Below are 24,034 nucleotides of genomic sequence, written 5' to 3' on the forward strand. Positions count from 1 at the left end.
TCTTCATTATCTTTTTTTTTCATTTTGCTAGTTTACAATTTCTCTTATTTCTCTCTTCCTCTTTTATCCCTGTCTCTTAGTCCCTTTCTTTCCCCCCCTCTTTCCCTCTCTTTTCTTCATTCCTTTCCATTGCTCTCTTATTTTCCTCTCTCCTGTTCTGTTACTTTAAAACAAGTTATTCTTTTTTTTCCTGTCTACTACACTTCCTTTCCTCTCCCTTATCTCTTTCCTTCCCCACCTCAACTTTTCCATTTTTTTTCTGCCTCCTTACGTATAAAAAACAAAACATATATGTTCAAACAGAAGATGAAGAAAACTAAATGATTTGGAATTGTGTGAAAATCTTCCCATGTCCGAACTTGTTGAGGTAATCAAAGTTTATTTTTCTTGTTTGATATCTTTCACTTTGGATTTTAAAAAGGGGACGAAATGTGGAGAGAAAGAGAGGGAGAGAAATTGATTTTTTATGGTTTCTTCATTCAATTGTTATCATTGTCTGTTTTGACTAAAACAATAATCAAATGTTCAACATAATTAAAACTTTAACCTTTTTGAGGACATTTTGGATGTCTGTACATAGAGATCTACCTTATGCTTTTAAAAGCTCCATGATATATCATTATCTGGATGGTGAGGCAGCATCACAAAGTGTTTAAACTTGCTGTTACTTGAGTTAAAGATGGAGTTTGATCTGACTCAGATGATAGCTAGTAGAGTAATCTTGAACAAGACACTTGCTTTCTCTAAATCTCGATTTCTCCATCTGTAAAATGGCAATAATATAATAGTATCTACTGACCATGATGGCATTAACGTTCCCTCAGCTTAACTACAGAAATGGTATGGACCTAATAGAAGCAGAAGATATTAAGAAGAGGTGACAAAAATACACAGAAGAACTGTACAAAAAAGATATTCACAAACAAGATAATCACGATGGTGTGATCACTCACCTAGAGCCAGACATCCTGGAATGTGAACTCAAGTGGGCCTGAGAAAGCATCACTACGAACAAAGCTAGTGGAGGTGATGGAACCCCAGTTGAGCTGTTTCAAATCCTGAGAGATGATGCTGTGAAAGTGCTGCACTCAATATGCCAGCAAATTTGGAAAACTCAGCAGTGGCCACAGGACTAGAAAAGGTCAGTTTTCATTCTAATCCCAAAGAAAGGCAATGCCAAAGAATGCTCAAACTACCACACAGTTGGACTCATCTCACATGCTAGTAAAGTAATGCTCAAACTTCTCCAAGCCAGGCTTCAGCAATACGTGAACCGTGAACTTCCAGATATTCAAGCTGGTTTTAGAAAAGGCAGAGGAACCAGAGATCAAATTGCCGACATCCACTGGATCATGGAAATAGCAAGAGAGTTCCAGAAAGACATCTATTTCTGCTTTATTGACTATGCTGAAGCCTTTGACTGTGTGGATCACAAGAAACTGGAAAAGTCTGAAAGAGATGGGAATACCAGACCACCTGACCTGCCTCTTGAGAAATCTGTATGCAGGTCAGGAAGCAACAGTTAGAACTGGACATGGAACAACAGACTGTTTCCAAATAGGAAAAAGAGTACGTCAAGGCTGTATATTGTCACCTTGCTTATTTAACTTATATGCATGCTGGGCTGGAAGAAGCACAAGGTGGAATCAAGATTTCCAGGAAAAATATCAATAACTTAAAATATGCAGATGGCACCACCCTTATGGCAGAAAGTGAAGAGGAGCTAAAAAGCCTCTTGATGAAAGTGAAAGAGGAGAGTGAAAAAGTTGGCTTAGAGCTCAACATTCAGAAAATGAAGATCATGTCATCTGGTCCCATGACTTCATGGAAAATAGATGGGGAAACGGTGGAAACAGTGTCAGACTTTATTTTGGGGAGGGGGCTCCAAAATCACTGCAGATGGTGATTGCAGCCATGAAATTAAAAGATGCTTACTCCTTGGAAGGAAAATTATGACCAACCTAGATAGCATATTGAAAAGCAGATATTACTTTTCCAACAAAGGTCTGTCTAGTCAAGGCTATGGTTTTTCTTGTCATCATGTATGAATGTGAGAGTTGGACTATGAAGAAAGCTGAGTGCCGAAGAATTGATGCTTTTGAACTGTGATATTGGAGACAACTGTTGAGAGTCCCTTGGACTCCAAGGATATCGAACCAGTCCATACTAAAGGAGATCAGCCCTGGGTGTACTTTGGAAGGACTGATGCTGAAGCTGAAACTCCAATATTTTGGCCACTTCATGCGAAGTGTTGACTCATTGGAAAAGACTCTGATGCTGGGAGGGATTGGGGGCAGGAGGAGAAGGGGACGACAAAGGATGAGATGGCTGGATGGCATCACTGACTCGATGGACATGAGTTTGGGTGAACTCTGGGAGTTGGTGCTGGACAGGGAGGCCTGGCATGCTGCAATTCATGGGATCGCAGAGTCAGACACGACTGAGTGACTGGACTGAACCAAACAGTTTAACTATACTTTATACAGGCTTCTTCCTGATTCTAGGCACTTAACCTTCCTTTTTTAAGGTCATTTACTTTAGAGAACTTACAAATTGTTTCTCAGCTCCTCTGAGATATAAATCTTTCCAAAAGTCTTTTGCCAGTTTTACAACCCAGGTATGTCTTTCTCAAGAATCCATCCCTTTAAAATGTAATCATACGATGAACTTATTTGCAAAACAGAAATAGAGATGCAGATGTAGAAAACAAACATATGGATACCAAAGGGAAAAGAAGGAGGTGTGGGATGAATTGGGAAATTGGGATTGACCCACATACACTATTGATACTATGTACAAAATAGATAGCTAATGAGAACTTACTATATAGCACAGGGAATTCTACTCAATGATCTGTGGTGAGCAAAATGGGAAGGAAATCCAAAAAATAGGGGATATATGAATACTTATAGCTGATTCACTTTGCTGTACAAAAGAAACTGACATGACAGTGTAAACCAACTATACTCCAGTAAAAAGTGTAATCATCAAGAAACATAGCACCGTTTCCTCCCAATCTCTGTGGGAGAGGGGGAGCTTAACTTTGGTGTATGTCTTGCTCAATCAATTATCCTGTCTCCTGTCATAAACATATGAATTTAGTTTTCCTCCATATAAAGCCAATTAGTAAACACAGATGGCCTATGAGTCCCCACTAATGCCCTCTAGTACTTTTTTTTTTTTTTTTTTTTTTTATTTTTTTTAATTTTTTAATTTTTTTTTTAAATTTTAAAATCTTTAATTCTTACATGCGTTCCCAAACATGAACCCCCCTCCCACCTCCCTCCCCACAACATCTCTCTGGGTCATCCCCATGCACCTGCCCCAAGCAAGCTGCACCCTACGTCAGACATGGACTGGCGATTCAATTCTTACATGACAGTATACAAGAGTTTATTCCAGAGTTTATACTACACCCCCCTATCCTTTGAACAGTATTGAGTTCAGACTGAGTTCTGACTTTTTGTTGCAATAATCTTAAATAAAGTCTTCCCTGCCTATTTAACTTTGCCTGTTGCAATTTTTGCATTGACACTAATTTGTACAGCTGTTGAGAGGGACAAATGCGATAACAGACACAAAGTATCCAGTGCTTGGTCAAAACTAAGTCCTCAGTAACCATCAGTTATCTTAATTACCATAAATGATTTGACCTACATTGACTGACATTTTCATTATCTGTAAAAATGTTTTCATTTTCACAGTGTTGAATGAATATTCCCATATGTTTACTCTTCCACAATTTTGCAAGTGTTTTTATAGGCTATTTTTCTAGAATTTTATTTTAAAATTGTGTAAGGATTCATGAAGTCTATTTCAAATGGGAAGGAGAAGCCTCAAGGACTTCTCTGAGAGGATGGGTTGGGTGAAGAAAAAATTACATAGTGGTTTAAGCTGAACTATCAAACTTCTGCTTGAAGAAAATCAACTCTGCTTTTACCTGTTTTATATATCAAAGTTCAAGGTCAGTTTTGCTGGAAAACAAAAGGTGAAATGCTTCTGTTGCTAAAAACAACAGCTACCACATGCACAAATATTTTTTAGGGAATTAGGGTCCAAGGAATTGTGTTTTTAAAAATATTTCCAGCGACTCTAATGAATATTAAATTTGATAACTGGTGGAAAATATAAGAATATGTGCTTGGAATCACACGCATTTGGTATTTCTGGGTTTAAATCCTAGCTTCAAATCTACCACTCACAAGCCATAACAGTGCCTCCTAACCCAGCATGTGCATTATGATCTACCTTTATATAACTCACCTTCAGGCAGTCAGTGAAAGTCAGAGTTGCTCAGTTGTGTCTGACTCTTTGTGACCCCATGGACTATTCAGTCCATGGAATTCTCCAGGCCAGAATACTGGAGTGGGTTGCCTTTCTGTTCTCCAGGGGATCTTTCCAACCCAGGGATCGAACACAGGTCTCCCCCATTGCAGGCGGACTCTTTACCAGCTGAGCAACAGGGGAAGCCCAAGAATACTGGAGTGCATAGCCTATACCTTCTCCAGGGGATCTTCTGACCCAGGAATTGAACTAGGGTCTCCTGCATTGCAGGTGGACTCTTTACCAACTGAGCTATCAGGGAAGCCCTAACTCACCTTCAACTACATAACAATTAGATTTCTTCCTCAATGCTACCAATCCCTCTTCCCTACAATTGTCTTTACAGAGGAGAGTATTGGGAACCAATTCATTTCCTCTTCTCATCTCAAGCCTACTTCCCTGATATGACTGACAGGAACGTTGCTCAGTCGTGTCCGACTCTTTGCGGCCCCATGAACTGTAGCCTACCAGGCTCCTCTGTCCATGGGATTTTCCAGGCAATAGTACTGGAGTGGATTGCCATTTCCTTCTCCAGCGGATCTTCCTGACCCAGGGATCGAACCCAGGTCTCCTGCATTGTAGACAGACGCTTTACTGTCTGAGCCACCAGGAAAGTCCGATATGACTGACAGTCTCCCCAAACTGTGTTAAATCTATTTCTCTCACTCTAATTAAAAAAGTTCTCAAACACCAATGCACATTAAAATTCCCTAAGGAAGTTTTGAAAATACTCATTCCCAGGTTACACTTCATACAAATTAAGTCAGAATATCTGGGGGATGGAGTCCAGGTATCACTTTTTAAATACCCCCAATTTGCACAGTTTGGAAAGCACTGCTCTAACTCATGGAGGGCCTGAAATGTGGACTACTTCCCCAAATTTTTTTGCCAGCTGCTAGTTCCTGGGTTAATTTTAACTCAAGCCAACAAACAACTGCAACACATCAATGCAAAAATTAGAACTCATCTTCTAGCAGCATCTCAGCAGTCCAATCACAGTGACCATACTACGCCCCTACCCAAGGACTGAGACATCTCCATATCCACCCCATCCTTTGCAGGAGGAGCAATAATTTTTGTGGTGGGGGTGTGGCTCTGGAGAAACATCAGCGACACAGTTACATTTGCAATAGCTTTTGAAGAGGGAGAGTAGTTTCAAAGGTAAAGAGATGGAAAAAAAATGATATTAAAAAGCGGCAACAGAGGCAGTCCTAAGATGGTGGAGGAATAGGACAAGGAGACCACTTTATCCCCCACAAATTAATAAAAAAAAAAAAAACTTGAACACTGAGTAAATTCCACAAAACAACTTCTGAATGCTGGCAGAGGACATCAGGCACCAAGAAAAGTAGCCCATTGTCTTCAAAAGGAGGTAGGAAAAAATATAAACGACAAAAGAGGTAGGGATGGAGCTCCATTCCGGGAAGGGAGTCTTAAAAAAGAGAAGTTTCCAAACACCAGGAAACACTCTCACTGCTCTGTGGTGAGCCTTGGAACTACAGAGGGCAATATAACTGAGAGGATAAATAAATAAATTATTAAAACCCACAGATTACGAGCCCAACGGTAACTCCCCCAGAGGATAAGCAGTGCAGACGCTTGCATCTGCCACTAGCAAGTGGGGGCTGGGAAGGGAGGCACGGGCTGCATTGCTCAGAGTAAGGACCGGGCCTGAATGCCCCGAGGGCAATCTGAGGGAACTAACTTGGGCTCGCAAACCAGACTGTGGGATAGCTACCATGCAAAAAGCCCTAACCTAAGACACCGCCACACCCACTCACAGAACAAAGGACTGACTAAAGCTATGGGAAAATACCTAACCTAAGACACTTTCAGGCCCACTCACAGAACAAAGGACTGAGCAGAGCTAGCCGGCTACAGACCAGCCCCCTCCGGTGACAGGCAGCCAGAGCTGGAAGGGGGCAATCACGGCCCCAGAGAGGCATTATCTATCAAACTGAAAGCAGGTTTCATTGCGAACTAAGCCTTCTTGGGGTTCTGGACGGTCACCATCCGCCTGAGAAGGCGCGCCAGAGGTACACCCAGAACAGTGAGCAGCAGGGACGGGGGAGGTGATGAGTCGCAGCGACCGCGCTCGCCAAACACCTGGTCACCTGGCTGCTCAGACCTGGGAAGGGCACAAAACGCAGGCCCAACTGACTCTGTGCCTCTGCGGACTACCTGAGTACCTGATCCTGGTTGGCTTAGACCTAGGAAGTGCACACAACCAAGGGCTGGCCTCAGACAGTTCCTGGCAGAGCAACCTAGAGCCTGAGCAGTGTAGACAGGGAAAGCACACAGGCCGTGAGTGGGGGCAAACCCAGTGTGGCCGAGTCACTGCAAGCACACGCCAGTGTTATTTGTTTGCAGTGTCCCTCCCTCCTCACAGCATGATTAAACAAGTGAGCCTAAAAAAGTGTCCACCACCGCCCCCTTGTGTCAGGACGGAAATTAGACACTGAAGAGACCACCAAACAGAAGCTAAAACAGAGGGAATCGCCTTGGACATGACAGGTGCAATAGATTAAAACCCTGTAGTTAGTACCAAATACATAGGAAGGGGACTATAGATCTTGAGAAATATAAGCCGGATCAAGGAACTATCCAAAACTGAGCTGACCCCACACTGCCCACAACAACACCAGAGACAGTTCTAGACATATTTTTATGATTTTTACTACCATTCTTACTTTTTTTTGTAATTTTAAGTCCTCTATTACTCCTTTAATTTTCATTTTTATAACCTACTATTATCTTGCAAAAAAAAGAGAGACCCTATTTTTTAAAGCAAACTTCATATATACATATATATATATTATAATTTTTGTGACTTTGTTTGCTTGTTTTTTTTCTTTAATATAGTATTTTTGAAAATCCAACCTCTACTTTAGATTTTTACTCTTTGCTTTTTGGTATTTGTTATCAATTTTGTACATTTAAGAACCCAATCTTCAGTACCCATGTTTACTTGGGAGTGAGAATACTGGCTTGACTTCTCTCTCCCCCTTTGGACTTTCCTTTTTCTCCACCAGGTTGCCTCTCTCTCCTCCCTCCCCCTTCTCTTCTCTACCAAACTCTGTGAATCTCTTTGTGTGTTCCGGATGGTGGAGGACACTTAGGGAACTGATTACTGGCTGGATCTGTCTCTCTTTTGAGTTCGCCCTTTATCCTCCCAAGGTGAAACACTCCAAGACACATATTAATCAAATTAACAAAATCAAACACAAAGAACAAATAATAAAAGCAGCAAGGGAAAAACAACAAATAACACACAAGGGGATCCCCATAAGGATAACAGCTGATCTTTCAATAGAAACTCTCCAGGCCAGGAGGGAATGGCAGGAAATACTTAAAGTGATGAAAGAAAATAACCTACAGCCCAGATTACTGTACCCAGCAAGGATCTCATTCAAATATGAAAGAGAAATCAAAAGCTTTACAGACAAGCACAAGTTGAGAGAATTCAGCACCACCAAACCAGCTCTCCAACAAATGCTAAAGGATCTTCTCTAGACAGGAAACACAAAAAGGGTGTATAAACTCGAACCCAAAACAATAAAGTAAATGGAAACGGGATCATACTTATCAATAATTACCTTAAATGTAAATGGGTTGAATGCCCAAACCAAAAGAAAAAGACTGGCTGAATGGATACAAAAAGAAGACTCCTATATATGTTGCCTACAAGAGACCCACCTGAAAACAAGGGACACATACAGACTGAAAGTGAAAGGCTGGAAAAAGATATTCCATGCAAATAGAGACCAAAAGAAAGCAGGGGTAGCAATACTCATACCAGATAAAGTAGAATTTAAAACAAAGGTTGTGAAAAGAGACAAAGAAGGATACTACATAATGATCAAACGATCAATTCAAGAAGAAGATATAAAAATTATGAATATATATGCACCCAACATAGGAGCACCTCAATATGTAGGGCAAATGCTAACAAGTATGAAAGGAGAAATTAACAATAAACAATAATACTGGCAGACTTTTAATACCCCACTCACACCTATGGATCAACTAAACAGAAAATTAACAAGGAAACACAAACTTTAAATGATACAATAGACCAGTTAGACTTAACTGATATCTATAGGACATTTCACCCCAAAACAATGAATTTCAACTTTTTCTCAAGTGGACATGGAACCTTCTCCAGGATAGATCACATCATGGCCATAAATCTAGCTTTAGTAAACTCAAAAAAATTGCAATCATTCCAAGCATTGTTTTTGACCACAATGCAGTAAGAAAAGATCTCAATTACAGGAGAAAAACTATTAAAAATTAGAACATATGGAGGCTGAACAATACGCTGCTGAATAACCAACAAATCACAGAAGAAGTCAAAAAAGAAATCAAAATATGTATAGAAATAAATGAAAATGAAAACACAACAATCCAAACCTGTAGGACACTGTAAAAGCAGTGCTAAGGGGAAGGTTCATAGCAATACAGGCATACCTCAAGAAATAAGAAAAAAAGTCAAATAAATACCTAACTCTACACATAAAGCATCTAGAAAAGGAAGAAATGAAGAACCCAGGGTTATTAGAAGGAGAGAAATAATCTTAAAAATTAGGGCAGAAATAAATGCAAAAGAAACAAAAGACATCATAGTAAAAATCAACAAAGCCAAAAGTTGGTTATTTGAGATGATCAACAAAATTGACAAACCATTCGCCGGACTCATCAAGAAACAAAGGGAGAAAAATCAAATCAATAAAATTTGAAGTGAAAATTGAGAGATCACAACAGACAACACAGAAATAGAAAGGATCATAAGAGACTACTATCAGCAATTATATGCCAATAAAATGGACAACTTGGAAAAAATGGAGAAATTCTTAGAAAACTACAACTTTCCAAAACTGAACCAGGAAGAGACAGAAAATCTTAACAGACCCATCACAAGCACAGAAATTGAAACAGTAATCAGAAATCTTCCAGGAAACAAATGCCAAGGTCCAGACGCCTTCAGAGCTGAATTCTACCAAAAATTTAGAGAAGAGCTAACACCTATCCTATTCAAGCTCTTCCAGAAAATTGCAGAGGAAGGTAAACTTCCAAACTCATTCTATGAGGGCACCATCATCCTAACACCAAAACCTGAGAAGTTCAATTCAGTTCAGTCTCTCAGTCATGTCCGACTCTTTGCGAGCCAATGAATCACAGCACGCCAGGCCTCCCTGTCCATTGCCATCTCCCGGAGTTCACTCAAACTCACGTCCATCGAGTCTGTGATGCCATCCAACCATCTCATGCTCCGTTGTCCCCTTCTCCCCCTGCCCCCAATACCTCCCAGCAGCAGAGTCTTTTGCAATGAGTCAACTCTTGGCATGAGGTGGCCAAAGTACTGGAGTTTCAGCTTTACCATCATTCATTCCAAAGAGTACCCAGGGCTGATCTCCTTTAGAATGGACTGGTTGGATCTCCTTGCAGTCCAAGGGACTCTCAAGAGTCTTCTCCAACACCTCAGTTCAAAAGCATCAATTCTTTGGCACTCAGCCTTCTTCACAGTCCAACTCTCACATCCATACATGAACACCAGAAAAACCATAGCCTTGACTAGACGGACCTTTTTTGCAAAGTAATGCCTCTGCTTTTGAATATTCTATCTAGATTGTTAATAACTTTGCTTCCAAGGAATAAGCGTCTTTTAATTTCATGGCTGCAATCACCATATGCAGTGATCTTGATGCCCCCAAAAATAAAATCTGGCACTGTTTCCCCATCTATTTCCCATGAAATGATGGGACCAGATGCCATGATCTTAGTTTTCTGAATGTTGAACTTTAAGCCAATGTTTTCACGCTCCTCTTTCAGTTTCATCAAGAAGCGTTTTAGTTCCTTTTCACTTTCTGCCATAAGGGTGGTATTATCTGCATATCTGAGGTTATTGATATTTCTCCCGGCAATCTTGATGCCGGCTTCTGCTTCTTCCAGATCAGCGTTTCTCATGATGTACTCTGCACAGAAGATAAATAAGCAGGGTGACAATATACAGCCTTGACATACTCCTTTTCCTCTTTGGAACCAGTCTGTTGTTCCATGTCCAGTTCTAACTGCTGCTCCCGGACCGGCATACAGATTTATCAAGAGGCAGGTCAGGTGGTCTGGTATTCCCATCTCTTTCAGAATTTTCTGCAGTTTATTGTGATCCACACAGTCAAAAGCTTTGGCATAGTCAATAAAGCAGAAATAGATGTTTTTCTGGAACTCTTGCTTTTTCCATGATCCAGCGGGTGTTGGCAATTTGATCTCTGGTTCCTCTGCCTTTTCTAAAACCAGCTTGAACATCTGGAAGTTCACAGTTTATGTATTGCTGAAGCCTGACTTGGAGAATTTTGAGCATTACTTTACTAGCATGTGAGATTAGTCCAATTGTGTGGTAGTTTGAGCATTCTTTGGCATTGCCTTTCTTTGTGATTGGAATGAAAAATGACCTTTTCCAGTCATGTGACCACTAGTAAGTTTTCCAAATTTGCTGGCATATTAAGTGCCACACCTTGACAGCATCACCTTTCAGGATTTGAAATAGCTCAACTGGGGTTCCATCACCTCCACTAGCTTTGTTCTTAGTGATGCTTTCTCAGGTCCACTTGACTTCACATTCCAGGATGTCTGGCTCTAGGTGAGTGATCATACCATCGTGATTATCTTGGTCTTGAAGATCTTCTTTTTTTTTGAGGGGGGAAGGTTCTTCTTTGTATTTTTGTCACTTCTTCTTAATATCTTATGCTTCTGTTAGATCCATACCATTTCTGTCCTTTATCAAGCCCATCTTTGCATGAAATTTTCCCTTAGTATCTCTAATATTCTTGAATATATCTTTAATATTTCCCATTCTGTTGTTTTCCTCTATTTCTTTGCACTGATCGCTGAGGAAGGTTTTCTTATCTCTTCTTGCTATTCTTTAGAACTCTGTATTCATATGCTTACATTTTTACTTTTCTCCTTTGCTTTTCACTTCTCTTCTTTTCACAGATATTTGTAAGGCCTCCCCAGACAGACATTTTGGGTTTTTTTTTGCATTTCTTTTCCATGAGGATGGTCTTGATCCCTGTCTCCTGTACAATGTCAGGAACCTCCATCCATAGTTCATCAGGCATTCTATCTATCAGATTTAAGCCCTTAAATCTATTTCTCACTTCCACTGTATAATTATAAGGGATTTGATTTAGGTCATACCTGAATGGTCTAGTGGTTTTCCCTACTTTTTCTCTGAATTTAAGTCTGAATTTGGCAATAAGGAGCTCATGATCTGACCCACAGTCAGCTCCTGGTCTGGTTTTTGCTGACTGTATATAGCTTCTCCATCTTTGGCTGCAAAGAATATAATCAATCTGATTTTGGTGTTGACCATCTGGTTATGTCCATGTGCAGAGTCTTCTCTTGTGTTGTTGGAAGAGGGTGTTTTCTATGACCAAAACTCTATTAGCTTTTGCCCTGCTTCATTCTGTACTCCAAGGCCAAATTTACCTGTCACTCCAGGTGTTTCTTGACTTCCTACTTTTGCATTCCAGTCCCCTATAATGAAAATGATATCTTTTTTGGGTGTTAGCTATAAAAAGTCTTGTAGGTATTCATAGAACCGTTTAACTTCAGCATCTTCAGCATTACTGGTTGGGGCATAGATTTGGATTACTGTGATATTGAATGGTTTGCCTCAGAAACGAACAGAGGTCATTCTGTCATTTTTGAGATTGCATCCAATTACTGCATTTTGGACTCTTTTGTTGACCATGATGGCTACTCCATTTCTTCTGAGGGATTCCTGCCCACAGTAGTAGATATAATGGTCATCTGAGTTAAATTCACCCATTACAGTCCATTTTATTTTGATGATTCCTAGAATGTCTACGTTCACTCTTGCCATCTCCTGTTTGACCACTTCCAATTTGCCTTGATTCATGGACCTAACATTTCAGGTTTCTAAGCAATATTGCTATTTACAGCATTGGGCCTTGTTTCTATCACCAGTCACATTCACACCTGGGTGTTGTTTTTGCTTTGGCTCCATCTCTTCATTCTTTCTGGAGTTATTTCTCCACTGATCTCCAGTAGCATATTGGGAACCTACTGACCTGGTGAGTTCCTCTTTCAGTATCCTATCATTTTGCCTTTTCTTACTGTTCATGGGGTTCTCAAGGAAAGAATACTAAAGTGGTTTGCCATTCCTTTCTCCAGTGGACCACATTCTGTCAGACCTTTCCACCATAACCTGCCCATCTTGGGTGGCCCCATAGGCATGGCTTAGTTTCATTGAGTTAGACAAGGCTGTGGTCCTAGTACGATTAGATTGACTAGTTTTCTGTGATTATGGATTCAGTGTGTCTGCCCTCTGATGCCCTTTTGCTACACCTACCATCTTACATGGGTTTCTCTTACCTTGGACATGGGGTATCTCTTCACGGCTGCTCCAGCAAAGTGTAGCCACTGCTCCTTACCTTGGATGAGGGGTATCTCCTCACTGTCGCCCCTCCTGACCTTGAACATAGAATAGCTCCTCTAGGCCCTCCTGTGCCCGTGGAACCACCGCTCCTTGGACCTGGGGTTGCTCCTCTTGGCTAATGCCCCTGGCCTCGGGCATTAGGTGGCTCCTCCCATCCGCCATCCCTGGCCTCAGGCAGGGGGTAGCTCCTCTCACCTGTTCCTGTGCCATCGCAGCCTGGCACTTTCGGCCGCTGCCCAGATAACGGATGTGGGGTAGCTCCACTTGCCACTGCCCCTCGGGCATGGAGTCCTCATGGCTTCTTCCCCTGACCTCGGATGTAGGGTAGCTCCTCTCGGCCACACTTGTGTGCCATCACAGCTGCCCACGCTTGTGCACCATCACAGCTGACCACAATGAAAAAGATGCCACCAAAAAAGAAAACTACAGGTGAATATCACTGATGAACATAGATGCACAAATCCTTAACAAAATTCTAGCACTCAGAATCCAACAATACATTAAAAAGATCATAAATCATGACCAAGTGGGCTTTATCCCAGGGATGTAACTTCAGTTCAGTTACTCAGTCATGTCCGACTCTTTGTGACCCCATGAATCACAGCACGCCTGGCCTCTCTGTCCATCACCAACTCCCAGAGTTCACTCAGACTCACGTCCATCGAGTCTGTGATGCCAAACAGCCATCTCATTCTCGGTCGTCCCCTTCTCCTCCTGCCCCCAATCCCTCCCAGCATCAGAGTCTTTTCCAATGAGGCAACTCTTCGCATGAGGTGGCCAAAGTACTGGAGTTTCAGCATTAGCATCATTTCCTCCAAAAAAATCCCAGGGCTGATCTCCTTCAGAATGGACTGGTTGGATCCCCTGGCAGTCCAAGGGACTCTCAAGATTCTTCTCCAACACCACATTTCAAAAACATCAGTTCTTTGGTGCCCAGCTTTCTTCACGATCCAACTCTCACATCCATACATGACCACAGGAAAAACCATAGCCTTGCCTAGACGGACCTTAGTCGGCCAAGGAATGTCTCTGCTTTTGAATATGATATCTAGGTTGGTCATAACTTTTTTCTGAGGAGTAAGCGTCTTTTAATTTCATGGCTGCAGTCATCATCTGCAGTGATTTTGGAGACCCAAAAAATAAAGTCTGACACTGTTTCCACTATTTCCCCGTCTATTTGTCATGAAGTGTTGGGACTGGATGCCATGATCTTCATTTTCTGAATGTTGAGCTTTAGGCCAACTTTTTCACTCTCCACTTTCACTTTCATCAAGAGGCTTTTTAGTTCCTCTTCACTTTCTGCCAGAAGGGTGGTGTCATCTGCATATCTGAGGTTATTAATACTACTCTCAGCAATCTTGATTCCACCCTGTGCTTCTTCCAGTTCAGCGTTTCTCGTGATGTACTCTGCACAGAAGTTAAATAAGCAGGTGACAGTATACAGCTTTGACGTACTCCTTTTCCTATTTGGAACCAGACTGTACTTCCATGTCCAGTTGTAACTGTTGCTTCCTGACCTGCATACAGATTTCTCAAGAGGCAGGTCAGGTGGTCTGGTATTCCCATCTCTTTCAGAATTTTCCACAGTTTATTGTGATCCACACAGTCAAAGGCTCTGGCATAGTCAATAAAGCAGAAATAGATGTTTTTCTGGAACTCTCTTGCTGTTTTCCATGATCCAGCAGATGTTGGCAATTTGATCTCTGGTTCCCCTGCCTTTTCTAAAACCACCTTGAACATCAGGAAGTTCACGGTTCACGTATTGCTGAAGCCTGGCTTGGAGAATTTTGAGCATTACTTTACAAGCATGAGAGATGATTCAATAATTTCAGCATTATTTCGCATTGCCTTTTTTGTGATTGGAATGAAAACTGACCTTTTCCAGTGGCCACTGCTGAGTTTTCCAAATTTTCTGGCATATTGAGTGAAGCACTTTCACAGCATCCTCTTTCAGGATTTGAAACAGCTCAACTGGAATTCCATCAGCTCCACTAGATTTGATCGTAGTGATGCTTTCTAAGGCTCACTTGACTTCACATTCCAGGATGTCTGGCTCTTGGTAAGTGATGACACCATCGTGATTATCTGGGTTGTGAATATCTTTTTTGTGCAATTATTCTGTGTATATTTGCCACCTCTTCTTAATATCTTCTGCTTCTCTTAGGTCCAGACCATTTGTGTCCTTTATCGAGCCCATCTTTGAATGAAATGTTCCCTTAGTATCTCTAATTTTCTTGAAGAAATCTCTAGTATTTCCCATTCTGTTGTTTTCCTCTATTTCTTTGCATTGATCACTGAAGAAGGCTTTCTTATCTCTTCTTGCTATTCTTTGGAACTCTGCATTCAGATGCTTATATCTTTCCTTTTCTCCTTTGCTTTTTGCCTCTCTTCTTTTCACAGCTATTTGTAAGGCCTCCCCAGACAGCCATTTTGCTTTTTAGCATTTCTTTTCCATGGGGATGGTTTTGATCCCTGTCTCCTGTACAATGTCATGTACTTTATTCCATAGTTCATCCATGTGTCAGATCTAGGCCCTTAAATATATTTCTCACTTTCACTGTATCAGTTCAGTTCAGTCCAGTCACTCAGTCGTGTCTGACTCTTTGCGACCCCATGAATCTCAGCACACCAGGCCTCCTTGTCCATCACAATCTCCCGGAGTTCACTCAGGCTCACGTCCATCAAGTCCGTGATACCATCCAGCCATCTCATCCTCGGTCGTCCCCTTCCTCTGTATAAACATAAGCAATTTGATTTAGGTCGTACCTGAATGGTCTAGCGGTTTTCCCTACTTTCTTCACTTTAAGTCTGAATTTGGTCATAAGGATTTCATTATTTGAGCCACAGTCAACCCCTGGTCTTGTTTTTGTTGACTGTATAGAGCTTCTCCATCTTTGGCTGCAAATAATATAATCAACCTGATTTCAGTGTTGACCATCTGTTGATGTCCACCACACTTCTGAGGCCAGAGGCAGTGGCCGGGAGGAGCCACCCCACGTCCAAGGAGTGGTGGCTAGGAGGGCACAGGAGTGCCTAGAGGAGCTGTCCCAGGTTGAAGGTCAGAAATGGCGGCGGTGAGGAGATACCCCTCATCCAAGGTAAGGAACAACGGCTGCGCTTTGCTGGAGCAGCTGTGAAGAGATACCTCATGTCCAAGGTAAGAGAAACCCAAGTAAGATGGTAAGTGTTGCAAGAGGGCATCAGAGGGCAGACACACTGAAACCATACTCACAGAAAACTAGTCAATGTAATCACACTAGGACCACAGCCTTGTCTAACTCAATGAAACTAAGTTATGCCTGTGGGGCAAGCCAAGACGGGCGGGTTATGGTAGAAAGGTTTGACAGAATGTGGTCCACTGGAGAAGGGAATGGCAAATCATTTCAGTATTCTTGCCTTGAGAACCCCATGAACAGTATGAAAAGGCAAAATGATAGGATACTGAAAGAGGAACTCCCCAGGTCAGTAGGTTCCCAATATGCTACTGGAGATCAGTGGAGAAATAACTCCAGAAAGAATGAAGAGATGGAGCCAAAGCAAAAACAATACCCAGCTGTGGATGTGACTGGTGATGGAAGCAAGGTCCAATGCTGTAAAGAGCAACATTGCATAGGAACCTGGAATGTCAGGTCCATGAATCAAGGCAAATCGGAAGTGGTCAAACAAGAGATGGCAAGGGTGAATGTCGACATTCTAGGAATCAGTGAACTAAAATGGACTGTAATGGGTGAATTTAACTCAGATGACCATTATATCTATTACTGTGGGCAGGAATCTCTCAGAAGAAATGGAGTAGCCATAATGGTCAACAAAAGAGTCCAAAATGTAGTATTTGGATGCAATGTCAAAAACAACAGAAAAATCACTCTTTGTTTCCAAGGCAAACCATTGAATACCATGGTAATCCAAGTCTATGCCCCAACTAGTAATGCTGAAGAAGCTGAAGTTGAATGGTTCTATGAAGACCTACAAGACCTTTTAGAACTAACACCGAAAAAAGATGTCATTTTCATTATAGGGGACTGGAATGCAAAAGTAGGAAGTCAAGAAACACCTGGTATAATAGGCAAATTTGGGCTTGGAATGTGGAATGAAGCAGGGCAAAGAATAATAGAGTTTTGCCAAGAAAATGCACTGGTCATAGCAAACACCCTCTTCCAACAAAACAAGAGAAGATTCTACACATGGACATCACCAGATGGTCAACACCAAAATCGGGGTTGCACAGATTCTTCAATATCCACAAATCATCAGTGTATTACACCACTTTAACAAATTGAAAAATAAAAGCCATATGATTATCTCAATAGATGCAGAGAAAGCCTTTGACAAAATTCAACATGCGTTTATGATAAAAAAAAAAAAAAACTCTCCAGAAAGCAGGAATAGAAGGAACATACCTCAACAGAATAAATGCTATATATGACAAACACACAGCAAACATTATCCTCAATGGTGAAAAATTGAAAGCATTCCCTCTAAAGTCAGGAACGAGACAAGGGTGCCCACTTTCACCACTACTATTCAACATAGTTTTGGAAGTTTTGGCCACAGCAGTCAGAAAAGAAAAATAAATAAAGTGAGTATAGATTGGAAAAGAAGTAAATCTATCACTGTTTGCAGATGACATGATCCTCTACTTAGAGAACCCTAAAGACTCCACCAGAAAATTGCTAGAGCTGATCAATGAATATAATAAAGTTGCGGATATAAAATCAACACACCGAAATCCCTTGCATTCTTATACACTAATAATGAGAAAACAGAAAAAGGAATTAAGGAAACAATTCCATTCACCATGACAAAAGAATATAATACTTAGGAATATATCTACCTAAAGAAACTAAAGAGCTATATATCAAAAACAATAAAACACTGGCGAAAGAAATCAAAGAGAACACTAATAGACTGAGAAATATACCATGTTCATGGATCAGAAGAATCAGTATAGTGGAAGTGAATATACTACCCAAAGCAATCTACAGATTCAATGCTATCTATATCAAGCTACCAACGGCATTTTTCACTGAGCTAGAACAAATAACTTCACAATTTGTGTGGAAATACAATAAACCTCGAATAGCCAAAGCAATCTTGAGAAAGAAGAATGGCACTGGAGGAATCAACCTGCCTGACTTCAGTCTCTACTACAAAACCACAGTCATCAAGACAGTTATGGTACTGGCATGAAGACAGAAATATAGATCAATGGAACAAAATAGAAAGCCCAGAGAAAAATCCACACACCTATGGACACCTTATCTTTGACAAAGGGGGCAAGAATATACAATGGAGAATAAGATAATCTCTTTAACAAGTGGTGCTGGGAAAACTGGTTAACCACTTGTAAAAGAATAAAACTAGAACACTTTCTAACACTATACACAAAAATAAACTCAAAACGGATTAAAGATCTAAACGTAAGACCAGAAACTATAAAACTCCTAGAGGAGAACATAAGCAAAACACTCTCTGACATAAATCACAGCAGGATCCTCAATAACCCACCTCCAAGAATATTGGAAGTAAAAGCAAAAATAAACAAATGAGACATAATTAAAATGAAAAGCTGCTGCACAACAAAGGAAACTATAAGCAAGGTGAAATGACAGCCTTCAGAATGGGAGAAAATAATAGCAAATGAAGCAACTGACAAAGAATTAATCTAAAAAATATACAAGCTACTCCTGCAGCTAAATTCCAGAAAAATATACAACCCAATTAAAAAAAAAAATGGGCCAATGAACTAAACAGACATTTCTCCAAAGAAGACATACAGATGGCTAACAAGCACCTGAAAAGATGCTCAACGTCACTCATTATCAGAGAAATGAAAATCAAAACCACAATGACGTAGCATTTCACACCAGTCAGAATGGCCACGATCCAAAAGTCTACAAGTAATAAATGTTGGAGAGGGTGTGGAGAAAAGGGAACCCTCTTACATGGTTGGTGGGAATGCAAACTAGTACAGCCACTATGGAGAACAGTGTGGAGATTTCTTAAAAAACTGGAAATAGAACTGCCATATGTCCCAGCAATCCCACTTCTGGGCATAAACATCGAGGAAACCAGAATTGAAAGAGACACATGTACCCCAATGTTCATCTCAACACTGTTTACAATAGCCAGGATAGGGAAGCAACCTAGATTTCCATCAGCAGCCAAATGGATAAGAAAGCTGTGGTACATATACACAATAGAGTATTACTCAGCCATTAAAAAGAATACATTTGAATCAGTTCTAATGAGGCGGATGAACCTGGAGCCTATTATACAGAGTGAAGTAAGCCAGAAAGAAAAACACCAATACAGTATCCTAACTCATATATATGGAATTTAGAAAGATGGTAATGATAATCCTGTATGCAAGACAGCAAAAGAGACACAGATGTATAGAACAGTCTTTTGGACTCAGTGGGAGAGAGCAAGGGTGGGATGATTTGGGTGAATGGCATTGAAACATGTATATTATCATATATGAAATGAATCGCCAGTCCAGGTTTGATGCATGAGACAGGGTGCTCTGGGCTGGTACACTGGGATGACCTAGAGGGATGGTATGGGAAGGGAAGCGGGAAGGGGGTTCAGGATGGGAAACACGTGTACACTCATGGCAGATTCATGTTGATGTATGGCAAAACCAATAGAATATTGTAATTAGCCTCCAATTAAAATAAATAAATTTATATTTAAAAAAGTGGCAACAGCCTAAGGAAAGGTATGAATAGTGCTGAAGTAGCGAGTATAGTATTAGGTGTCTTGTGTTTTATCAACACTTCTCAGACGGTGTCTGAAGAACTGAACCAAAATCCAAAATCATCTGGTTGAGCACAAGACTTCTGCATTTCTGCCAAGCTACCAGGGTGATTCTGGAGTTTGAACTTCACATAAGTGGCAATTGGATACTATCTCAATGGAAAAAAAAAAATAATTAGAGTTCATCTTACCTTGAACTCCTTTTCTGCCTCCTGCGGACTTGCTAGCATCTACACAACCCCACAGTTGGTTTTTGCTGCCCCCTTGTGGAATGAGATAGGAATTGTCCCTTCATTTCCCACTCATTTGTTGTGCATGGCTTTGGAAAAGCACACTATTCAGGAATCTTGTGCCCATCAAGCAAAGTTGGTAACATTAGAGAGATTCTTGGGACATCTCTCTTCCATTATTTCCATTATTTCGTATTACTGTAAAAATTAATAACTTCTTAGCTACCTCTAGGAAATCCAATTCTACAGCCTCCCTAAATCACTAATTCCTATGGGAGAGGGCAGAGGGTTCTGAATGGCCAAATAAAAGGTTCTTCAGGAGTAGAGATTTTGCACTGGATAATAACTTTCTAGAAATCAAACTTTGAAAAGATAAATGCAACGGAAGCACAGAGAATGGACTAGATAAGAGAAGAACTAGAGAGGGGGGATTATTTAGACCACTGTGATAATTAAGAATCAGAATGGTTAGGAAAGGGACAGATGTGACAGATGTCATAAAGATTAAACAGAATTAAGTAGTTTACTAATATCAGGAGTGTGAGATGAAAGAATATGATTCATTTCATGGTAAACCATTACTATTTTCTCGATCCTATGACTGAGGCACTAATCTCACCTGGTAACAGTTTACTGCACCTGAAAACTCAGTTATTTCAATATAAAAGAACTTTCATTTTCTAATTTGAAACTCTTATGGTATAAAGTAAAGATAGTAAGTCCTCAGGCTGTAGAGCAGATGTTATTCTCACATAGAGATAGCTATGGAACCCTATGCTAGCTGTTCATTTATCATAAGGCATTGTCTCCAGAAGACAACTCTAAACCAAATGTTCCCTGTGAGAAATAACATCAAGTCATTAATGACAAGTATCTCTAGTTGCAAATATCAATTAATTGATCTGATAAATTAGCTCTTACCAGGTAGTAGGAAGGCCGGTGGGAATGATGCAAAAGACATTAGATGAGAGTTGGGTAGGTAAGTCAGGGTATTGTGTAAGATGTTACTTTGGGGGACCTGGAGTCACCTTCATGCACCATGAGAGCACTGAGTTCCTCAACTAGTAGTGATAACAACTGTTCATGTTTATTGAGTGGCTTCTTCTCATGTGTCAGGCACTAATAAAAGCTTCTTACATGTATTAACTCAATCCTCACAGCAATCCAATGAGCTGGTAGGTGCTATTAACCCTATTTTACTAGCAGAGGAATGTCAGGCATATTGAGCGTGAGTAATTAGCCAAAGCGACAGTTAGGAAATGAGTGAGTGAAGCGAGTGAAGTCGCTCAGTCGTGTCCGACTCTTTGCGACCCCGTGGACTACCAGGCTCCTCCATCCATGGGATTCTCCAGGCAAGAATACTGTGGAGTGGGTTACCATTTCCTTCTCCAGGGGATCTTCCCGACCCAGGGATTGAACCCAGGTCTCCCGCATTGGAGGCAGACACTTTAACCTCTGAGCCACCAGGGAGGAGGTGGAATTTAATCTCCAACAGTTTAGCTTATTGCCTACATCATTAACCCCAGTGTTATAATACCTTGAAAATATTGTAAGAAAAAGTGTGTTTCTATGGGATAATATGGAGCCCTAAATTCTCTAAGATGCTCAAGATCTTAAGAGGTTAATGCCACTCCTCCACAAGATCCAGGAGGAAACTCAATACTGAAAACATCTGGCAGCACCCTCCAGGACAGAACAGTGATGGGTAGGAGGCAGGAAGAGCAGAGGAACAAATAAAGATTGAGTTATGAGGACATGATAGAGTAAGAGAGTTACTAAATGGAAGAAGTAGGATTTAAGGCAGTCAATCAGGTTCCAGAATTCAGGTACTTACTCACTATACAATGCCACAGCTTATATGAGAGAACCTAGAGAAGAAATATCTTAAGAACAATGGTAGTATGCCAGTTAAGATTTGGGGTTTTTTCCCTTTGTAAATAATACAGTGCATTTTTTTTCCTTCAGAGAATGTGCTTTCTCACAATGCAGTATAACTACATTCCCTGCTAGAGCTGACCTCTGTTATTATCTATACATAATTCTGAGCCTTCTAAACATTATGATGTGACCTGGTGCTGAGCATCTACAAAGGCAACTTTTAAATTCTGATTTTCATAATGAAAACCTATACTTTTTTCTTTCCCTTCCAAAGCTGTTGTGAGTCATACAGCTCCATAGGGCTTCAAGTGAAATTTCTATTTTACATATTCATTAGAATGCAATAAATTGTTTAAGTACTAAAATTTAAATACTGGGGAGTCAGGATCACCTTTTTAGACATTTTCCCAAAACTGTTGCTATATTAAATGTGTAGCAGTCATGAATGTCTGTATACTGTTATATTTAATTTCCTACAAATTGCTTTGTGCCTTAGCTAAATATAAGACAAGAAGGGGGAACCTATCAACATTGATACAAAATACACAAAAGACAATATGATTACTTTTTATTCTTTTTCAATGATCCTTAAAATCCATTACAGTTCAACCTGAGAATAAATAGATCTCCTTTGCTGAAATTAGGATGATTTCAAGAAAAAAAAAATTTTTTTTTAAACTGGAACCCTTAGCAAGATTTCATAAACTGTACTTTTTGAGGGAGAATATAAAAACACATCAGAGGTAACATGAAGAATGCATGTTTAAAGCACTTTCAACATATGTTTGGATTCAGTCCAGATTGTGCTCAATTTTATACATTCATCATCTTGTGCTGAGCCAGCCTTAAGCAAAACTGTCAAATAAGTCACTATGTCTTAAGGGCACACAAATGCTCTCTGGCTTTGCTTGGCAACCCATTCAGTCTTTTCCATCTATCTTTCTTCTAAAATGCTTTTTTTGTCATTACATCAAAATTCTTTTACAGCAGCTTCACTGGACCTCAGCTTACCTGTGAGGAGGGAAATATTTGGTCAATTAAACTTATTCATTAACATGTTGTAAATGATTGTGAAATGCTTAAGATGTTAGCCTTCCCAGAAGTATTTGCATTTTGAAAGAGTCACGTTTTAACCTAAAGGAATCTTTAACATGAGAATTACAACAAAAGTCCATTTAGCAAGGGTAAATTTTCTGGTTCACTACAAATTAACCCTCCAGGAAAGAACCTAAAACATTGTTTGTTTCTCTTGGAAAGTGGAACTTTACATTAATAAGGAAGAGTTTAACAATATTTTTCAGGAAAGGTAAGTAGATAATAAAATCCTTGAGTTATTATATATTTGGGAATGCTTTTCTTTTACCTTTAAAATAAACAACACACTAGATAGATACATAATTATTGGGCTATGACCGTTTATAATCCAAAATTTGAAAATGTGCCCTATTTTTCTTTTTAATGCAGTGTGAATGAGAATCTACCAAAACCTGACAAAGATGCCACCAAAAAAGAAAACTACAGGCCAATATCACTGATGAACATAGATGCAAAAATCCTCAACAAAATTCTAGCAATCAGAATCCAACAACACATTAAAAAGATCATACATCATTACCAAGTGGGCTTTATCCCAGGGATGCAAGGATTCTTCAGTATCCGCAAATCAATCAATGTAATTCACCACATTAACAAATTGAAAAATAAAAGCCATATGATTATCTCAATAGGTGCAGAGAAGGCCTTTGACAAAATTCAACATCCATTTACGATAAAAACTCTTCAGAAAGCAGGAATAGAAGGAACATACCTCAACATAATAAAAGCTATATATGACAAACCCACAGCAAACATTATCCTCAATGGTGAAAAATTGAAAGTATTTCCCCTAAAGTCAGGAACAAGACAAGGGTGCCCACTTTCACCGCTACTATTCAACATAGTTCTGGAAGTTTTGGCCACAGCAATTAGAGCAGAAAAAGAAATAAAAGGAATCCAAATTATAAAAGAAGAAGTAAAACTCTCACTGTTTGCAGATGACATGATCCTTTACATAAAAAATCCTAAAGACTCCACCAGAAAATTACTAGAGCTCATCAATGAATATAGTAAAGTTGCAGGATATAAAATCAACACTCAGAAATCCCTTGCATTCCTATACACTAATAATGAGAAAGGAGAAAAAGAAATTAAGGAAACAATTCAATTCCATTCACCATTGCAACAAAAAGAATAAAATACTTAGGAATATACCTACCTAAAGAAACTAAAGACCTATATATCAAAAACTATAAAAACTGGTGAAAGAAATCAAAGAGGACACTAATAGATGGAGAAATATACCATGTTCATGGATTGGAAGAATCAATATAGTGAAAACGAGTAT

The 24,034-nt window shown here is 40.0% G+C and overlaps 1 protein-coding gene across 1 annotated transcript in view; it reads right to left on the reverse strand.

Annotated features, from left to right (window-relative positions):
- The window catches only part of LOC108634447, a 52,478-nt gene extending 32,705 nt beyond the window's left edge, over window positions 1–19,773 (reverse strand). Inside the window, 1 exon segment of the mRNA XM_018044116.1 lies at window positions 19,735–19,773. Within this exon segment, the coding sequence (XP_017899605.1) occupies window positions 19,735–19,773 (39 nt within the window).
- Window positions 19,774–24,034: the final 4,261 nt, after the last annotated feature.

The sequence above is a fragment of the Capra hircus genome (genome assembly GCF_001704415.2).
Source record: "Capra hircus breed San Clemente chromosome X unlocalized genomic scaffold, ASM170441v1, whole genome shotgun sequence".
Lineage (NCBI taxonomy): Eukaryota > Metazoa > Chordata > Mammalia > Artiodactyla > Bovidae > Capra > Capra hircus.